General features: G+C 42.2%; 1 protein-coding gene across 1 annotated transcript in view; it reads right to left on the reverse strand.

The window, feature by feature from the left end:
* LOC136879389 (glutathione S-transferase-like) overlaps positions 1-849 on the reverse strand; it is a 363810-nt gene extending 362961 nt beyond the window's left edge. Inside the window, exon 1 of the mRNA XM_068228933.1 lies at positions 685-849. Coding sequence (XP_068085034.1) covers positions 685-820 — 136 coding nt within the window. The 5' untranslated portion in view covers positions 821-849. The remainder of the gene's footprint in view (positions 1-684) is intronic.
* Between the last annotated feature and the right edge of the window lie 7217 nt (positions 850-8066).

Raw genomic sequence — 8066 nt, forward strand, 5'->3', positions numbered from 1 at the left:
CTTTTGGTAGAGACCACGAATTTTCTAACTTACGCCAGGCGGTTTCGAATCTCCCGCCACCAGCGGTGGCGCATTCCTTTCTTCGGGTTCTGGGGAACCTGAACTCATCGTGCGGAGAAAGTCGGAGTTCCCTAATACCACTAAGTCAAAACTGAAACCTAAAACCATCATAAACTTCGGGACTTTTGCACTTAAACCTAATGCAATATAAAGTAAATTATAATTTTCCTTAAACACGAGGAGTTATGGGGTGTGTTCACTCCCTGTAGGTCCATAAGAGCAATACTATTTTGTTAACATATATAAAGTATATCATGGAAAAATTTGGGTCGGGATCGGGCTCTCAAATAGGACGACTCTCTGATCTCATAACAAATACATTCACCATACAATTTATACTTCACAAAACACTACGAACAGCGGTGCACAGCAGATGGGTATCAATATTATAATGTAGTTAATAGCATGTCACCTGGAGAACACTGCCAAGGAAGTGCTGAGTGCTTAGGGCATTTAACTTCTGTTTAGCCTCTGGATATGACGTTCAAGCAAGAGAAATGTCTTGTTCCAATAAACTGCCAAAAACCACAAAAGAAAATGCCTAAACACATGAATAAGACACCTCGCTAAATCGGGTGCTGTTTTCTGTGAATAGGGCTGTAATGTACGTTAGAGTTCACTTACTTGGCTTCAGTTTGGGCCAATCTTCTCTCTTGATGCGATTGTCCTCGAAGTCGACCCCTCCGTATGCGAGCAGGTAACGAATGGGTTCAGCCACCCCTTTGATATCAAAATATGTGAGCTTGATCCTGCGCGCCATGACTACTGGGGCTAACTGAAGCCTACTCTACGCGAACACCAAGCTGATAAGGCATGCACCAGCGTTACGCAGCAGGTTCTAGCCAAGGTCGTCCAACTGGACAGAGTGAAGTCAGTTCTGGTGAGTAACATCAGTTACACAGGAAGCCCTCGCGCATTACCATATTCCTGTACAGTAGCGTAGCCAGGATTTCAGTTTGGTGGGGGGGGGGCATTTTTAGGTGACCAAACTTCAGAGTTTAGGTGGTATAGAATACCTAAAAAGGAAATTAGTGTCTTTGGATCCAAGTAAGAGTGGTGGATTCGTGCGGATTCCGGAAGCTAATAGTAATCATCATCATCATCATCATCATCATCATCATCATCATCATCATCATCATCTTATTATTATTATTATTATTATTATTATTATTATTATTATTATTATTATTATTATTATTATTATTATTATTCTGCTTCTTATTCTTCCGTTTTTCCTACATCTGTGGGGGTCACGGGTGCGAACTGTGTCATACATGTGAATTTGGCCCTGTTTTACGGCCGGATGCTCTCCCGACGCAATCCTATATGGAGGGATGTAATCACTGTTGTGTGTTTCTTTGGTGCCTGGTAGTGTAGTATGTTGTCTGAATATGAAGAGGAAAATGTTGGGACAGACACCAAGTCCCCAAGCCAGAATATAAATACGGTAATTTTATTATAATAATGGTCATGTGATAAGCTATAAAGAAGTGACATTTTATACGATTAATGCGGCAAAGAAACACACACATACACGTCGAATAAAGGTTTCTCGCCCTTCTCCATGGCTAGATGTTGAATCCAAGAGAATGATGGCCACCGTGACTCGTTATTTCGACATTATAAACAAACCTTAGATGACACAGACTTCGAATCTTACCGAATCTTAAGAAATCGCACAAAGCAGTCAATCAGAAATAAAAAATGTGCATATTTCCGGAATTTAGCTAACAACTTTAATTCCAATCGCGCATGGGACCAATTTAGAGCTCTGGAAATAGGAAAACATCAACAGAGCCAGACAACTCCTGACATTCTACTTGACGAACTGAACGATTACTCTAGTGGAATAAATATTCAACCTACCCCAATTAACTGCACCGAATCACCGCCCTCCCCTCCAGCCAATCCACCATTCACATTTCACAGTGTCACAGAAAATCAGGTTAAAAAAGGCTTTGTACTCGATTAAATCAAAGGCCACGCGTGTAGATGATAATCCTATTGCTTTTATACATAACATTATTGGTGCTGTCCTGCCTATACTGACGCACATACTGAACTACTGTTTACTAAACGGAATTTTCCCTACTGTCTGGAAAACAGACAATATTGAATATTATACTGGTACCTAAGAGTTTAGACCCACAATCTCTCTCTGACATTCGTCCTGTGTTCATACTCCCTGCGCTTTCTAAAGCTTTTGAACGTTTAGTATATGAGCAAGTTCTGGAATACCTAAATAAAAATGCTCCTTTGGACTCTTTGCAAACTGGATTTAAGAAGGGTCACATTACCGCGACAGCACTTTTGAAGGTAAGAAGAAACGCTATAGACAAACGACTGCTCACTAAACTTATCATTCTTGACTTCAGTAGCACCTTTGACACTATAGAAATTCCGACTATGATAAAGTAAATGGATCTGCTAAATTTCGACTTGGTTGCGCTTAAGTTTCTTAGTTATTATTTGAGTAACCATCAACAGCGTGTAATAGTAAACGACAAGGCCTCTAAATGTAAAATGAAACTTAGTGGTGCCCCGCAGGGCAGTATTCTAGGGCCCTTATTTTTCTGTATTTATATCAATGACATACCATCCGTGACAGGAAATAACATATCGACACTGCAAGACAAGATATTAACAATGACCTCTGATGACTCAGTATATATGCACAACGAAATTCTCTTATACTAAACTCCACAAAATCTCAGGCAATCATAATTGGACCACGAAAATTACTGAACTGCTCAAACAATGTCGCAATCCCGCCTATCCTACTGAATGGGAACATTATTCCCCTCAGTAAACCGGTTAAAAATATTGGCTTAATTATGAATGAAACACTTGATTGTTCTGGTCACACGAAAGAAATACGTATTAAAAAAAGACCTTTGGAGTGCTTCACCCTCTTAAACGGCAGAGGGATATATTTCCATTTGAGCTAAAGGCAAAACTAATACAGACACTCATTCTCCCTATTCTTGATTACTGTTACGTTGTATTAGTTGATATGACGAGAGAAGAAACACTTAAACTTCAACGAGCACTGAATTCCTGCCTGAGATTTATTTACAACATCGGGTACGATGTTCATACCACCCCATACTATCAGGCTGTCTCATAGCTGAAGCCTGATAAACGTCGGCAGCTACACACTTTAACGATGGTGTTTAGGAGTGTTAGCTGAAAGTCAGCCACTGTATATTTCTTCTAAATTCACCTTTTTATCATCATTTCACAACTTAAATACACGTTCTAGATCCTATCTTTCTATTCCACTGCATCGCACAAATACAATTAATAGATTATTTGTGGTGATCGGCGTCACATTATGGAATTCCCTGTCAGCTCAGGTCAGAGAAACTAGCTCTTTATTAAGATTTAAGGTCACCTGCCGAGACGTCCGACTCGTTGGCTGAATGGTCAACGTACTGGCCTTCGGTCCAGAGGGTTCCGAGTTCGATTCCCGGCCGGGTCGGGGATTTTAACCTTCATTGGTTAATTCCAATGGCCCGGAGGCTGGGTATTTGTGCTGTCCCCAACATCCCTGCAACTCACACACCACACATAACACTATCCTCCACCACAATAACACGCAGTTACCTACACATGGCAGATGCCGCCCACCCTCATCGGAGGGTCTGCCTTACAAGGGCTGCACTCGGCTAGAAATAGCCACACGAAATTAAATTAAACCTGCCGAGACTACCTGCTGAGGACAGCTGACTGAATGGTTGAAGTGTGAATGTGTGCGTGCCTGAGGATGTCATTTTTAAGAGTTTTTAATATTGAAATGAAATGGCGTATGGGTTTTAGTGCCAGGAGTGTCCGAGGACATGTTAGGCTCGCGTCGGGATGAGAATGTAATGATGATGAAGACGACACATACACCCAGCCCCCGTGCTAGCGAAATTAACCAATGATGGTTAAAATTCCCGACCCTGGTGGGAATCGAATCCAGGACCCCTGTGACCAAATGCCAACTCGCTAACCATTTAGCCATGCAGCCGCACTTTTCAATATTAATTAGTTTTAATATTAATTTAGTTAGTAATGTATTTAAATTTGTTTTTAAAACTATTAATTTATGTAGTTTTAACTGTTTTACGTATCTCAGTATTCTATTTGAGATTTTGATTAGTATGTGGTTAAGTATACGAGAGGGCCTCGAGCCCTAACTTCGCCACTGTAAAAAAGGCACTAATAAATAAATAAGTAAATATAGAATGTAAGGGGTATGGGTATAGATATTTTGTTAGTTGGTAAAGACAAATATATGTCACAACATACGCTAGGGAGTGTTTACCTTGTCCTATTTGTTTCCCTAGCGGTTAGGGCAGCGCAGTTGTGAGCTTGCATCCGGGAACCAGTAGATTCGAACCCTTCTGTCGGCAGCCCTGAAAATGGTTTCCCGTGGTTTCCCATTTTCACACCAGGCAAATGCTGGGGCTGTACGTTAATTAAGGGAACGGCCGCTTCCATCCCACTCCTACGCCTTTCCTATCCCACCGTCACCATAAGGCCTATCAGTGTCGTTGCTACGTAAAGCAATTTGTTAATTCGTTTCCCTCGCAAGCCTGGGGTGCAGAATATAGTAGCATTAAGTTACAGTTTTATGACGCTAATATTCGTATGTATAATTTTTATTAACGTGCCAGAAACCAATGACATGGAGCTGTTGCCATTTCAGCACCGTTTTGAGGACCACCGACCAAAGTCGGGATTTGAACCTGCGAACTCGGACTCAGAAGGACAGCGACTCAACCAACTGAACCACATGAAAAGGAGACGTTTGTGATTATTGTTATAAATAGATTCAGTTAGTATGTCTACACAGGTTTTATGAAGAGCATTTATTAAGGCGTACGTTTTCCAACTGTCCTAAATGCACTAGACCGGACGGAAGAACTAGCTGGAAGCTAAAGAGCCTTGCAGGGGTGTCGCTTACTTCTCTGTACACTTTTCCAAACCAAACTCCATGGCGTAACAGCCCCGAAGGGCCATCGCCTACCAAGCGACCGCTGTTCAGCCCGAAGTCCTGCAAATTATGAGGTGTCCTGTGGTCAGCACGACGAATCCTCTCCGCCGTTATTCTAGGCTTTCTAGACCGGGGCCGTTATCTCACCGTCAGATAACTCCTCAATTATAAGCTCGTGGGCTGAGTGTACCTCGAACCAGTCCTCAGATCCAGGTAAAAACCCTGACCTGGCCGGGAATGGAACCCGGGGCCTCCGGTAAGAGGCAGGCAAGCTACCCCTACACCGCGGGGTCGGCTTGTTACTTTCAGGTCACCTTATTTTAGAATTAGACTTAAGGCATCCTGCATTCGATGCCCGCCACTGACAGAGTTAAGAAAGGCATGGGATCGGGAAGATACAGCCTTGTTTGTGGGTGCAATAGAGTTGGCCATGAGTCTCCCGTGATCGAAATATCTACGACCTGGCAGGTAGTCACCTTCACGGGGCGTCGTACCAAAGTGGTTCTTTTTTTTAGAAAAAAAAAAATTAAATGAAGATTCTACTTCCTCACAAACGAAGAACGATATTATCAATTTTACGAACAGTTTCAATAATGCAGCCGGTTTAGAGTACAGAAGCTATGATTTCGATTGTTGGATATAATTACATGGCAACAATCAAAACCATCAATATCTACAGAAGATCTGTCACCGCACTCGGTAGGACCGGCTTTCTTTTCATATCCACCGGGCGAGTTGGCCGTGCGGTTAAGGGCGCACAGCTGTGTGCTTGCATCCGCTTCGAACCCCACTGTCGGCAGCCCTAAAGATGGTTTTCCGTGGTTTTCCATTTTCACACCTGATGGCGGAGCTGTTGAGGATCCAACCAGCCTTAGGGCTGAAGACTGAACATACAACATACAATTAAGGCTACGGCCGCTTCCTTCCCACTCCTAACCCTTTACTTTCCCATCGTTGCCATAAGACCTACGGTGCGACGTAAAGCAAATTCTAAATACAAAATAAAACATCTTTTCACAACCCCTTCCATGGAAAAGTTGTATCCACGCTACTGGCCTAGACTTGGCCACTGAAATTATTTCGTGGGTACGCCACTGCATCCACTCACCATTTAAGGTACAAGGTAAGCCCGAAGAATGGTTGATACTCAAAATACACCATCATAAATGATGCGGTTATTACTCAAAAGTACTAAAGAAAGGTAAGGCACGCGACCTAATGTTTTAAGTAGAATCTGTATCAATAGAACGTGACTTCCCATTTTAAAAATGTTTCATGCATCGACTGTGACTCAAGCCTCGGCCGTCTTGATGAGAAGATAGAACCATTGGAACTGAATTATCACGTCCGCTAATTACAAGATAGTTACATGCACTTTTGTTGGTGCCATTTGAAGTTCTAATCAGTCCCCGGGCATTTGACAAAATATATAGACCTACCTATAGAACTAAGGTACGCATCTGCGATCTGTCTTGCTATTAGAATTTTTAAAAAATCATAACTTACCGAGGATGCACATTATTTTGCCCTTAGTGACAAATAAAGTTATTATATGGCACAAAATGAGAAACTAACGTGCAGCTCACAATCCTGTCACAGTCTTCCGAACGCTGCAACTTAAACACAGCACATCTTTCAACCACGGTACAACCCCAGTTTACTGGAACTGATCTGCAAAAGTTGACACGATGTTGTTCAACTGTTTCTGGCTGTGGACCCCGTTATCTCGGTGGTCACGTTGCGGTCCCCTACTGAGTAATCCCTGGCTAATTGCCCCTTTCCTCATCTTTTGGCATTTGTCAACACATTCCCAATACTGAGTCCTCTACGGTGAAATACCCGGCGCATCACAAACCTAAGTGTCTTCCTTTCATTCAAGCAGTACAAATATGGAGAATTATGAATGGCCGTATTGAGCCCTGCTAGTAGATTCTTTGTCGCTACGTTAATTCGTCTTTTGGGCGTAAGTTTTAAGTTGTTCGTATCGTACGTAAAACAACGGCTGATCCTCGCTTTAGTTTCAAGAAACATTTCGGGGGGGAGGACCCGGCCCCAGTGCGCCCCCCCCCCCCCCCCTTTGGCTACGCCAGTGGTCCTGTAGACAAGTCCCCACACTTCGTCCCTATCCCCATTCACTTCCTTCGATCCTTCCAAACCTCATCCCCACCTGGACAGCGCGGAGAGACTGAGTAGGGGTAATCCACATGGTAATAGTAATAACCAGCTATCATCTTGGCTACAACTTAGTACATCATGTTTAAATGTCCAACTGAATATCACGGGCGAGCAAATTATTTTCGAATTCGTATTTTCTATCTGTACTTATCTCCAGTATTCCTCCCCCAACTTCCAAAGGAAGTGTGTATCGTAGCCTTTGACATAATATTGCGTCTTGTATCTACAAATGTTCTTTATATCGCACGTTGTCTATCACTAGGATGACATGCAGGGTATTTTTGTTCAGCTGCGTCAGCATACATATTTAATTCATCGTTATGATTTGTATTCACTATTGGGAACCTCTTTTTTGTCTATATCTATTGTCAAAGCATCTATTTATTCACTCAGATTATTGGTACTGTAAATTATTCTATTTGTACATCTTGTCATTTTAAATTCTCTTGTATTTATGAAAATAAAAATCCACAGCCTGTTTCCAGTCAATCGACCGGGTCAGGAATGGAATGAATGAAGTGCTATCTAGCGGCGAGGATATGAATTGTGCCGGCTGCCGAAGCCTGTCGCACTCTTCTGGGGCAATGATTAATGCATGACAGATGAAATGAAATGATATTGGAGAGTGTTGCTGGAATGAAATATGGCAGGGAAAAGCGGAATGTTGGCATGGCAGTGTTGCATGTGTTGTTTTATTATTTAAGATTAATGAGGAAATTATATTTATATTACATTATATATACTGCATATACAGAGTGTCTCTTATAAAGTCAGCCCAACTCATGTCGCGAGCGACCGCGCTGCTTTAAGCGTGTATAACATCTTATATGATATCTTACCTTATAAAGGA

The sequence above is a fragment of the Anabrus simplex genome, chromosome 8 (genome assembly GCF_040414725.1).
Source record: "Anabrus simplex isolate iqAnaSimp1 chromosome 8, ASM4041472v1, whole genome shotgun sequence".
Lineage (NCBI taxonomy): Eukaryota > Metazoa > Arthropoda > Insecta > Orthoptera > Tettigoniidae > Anabrus > Anabrus simplex.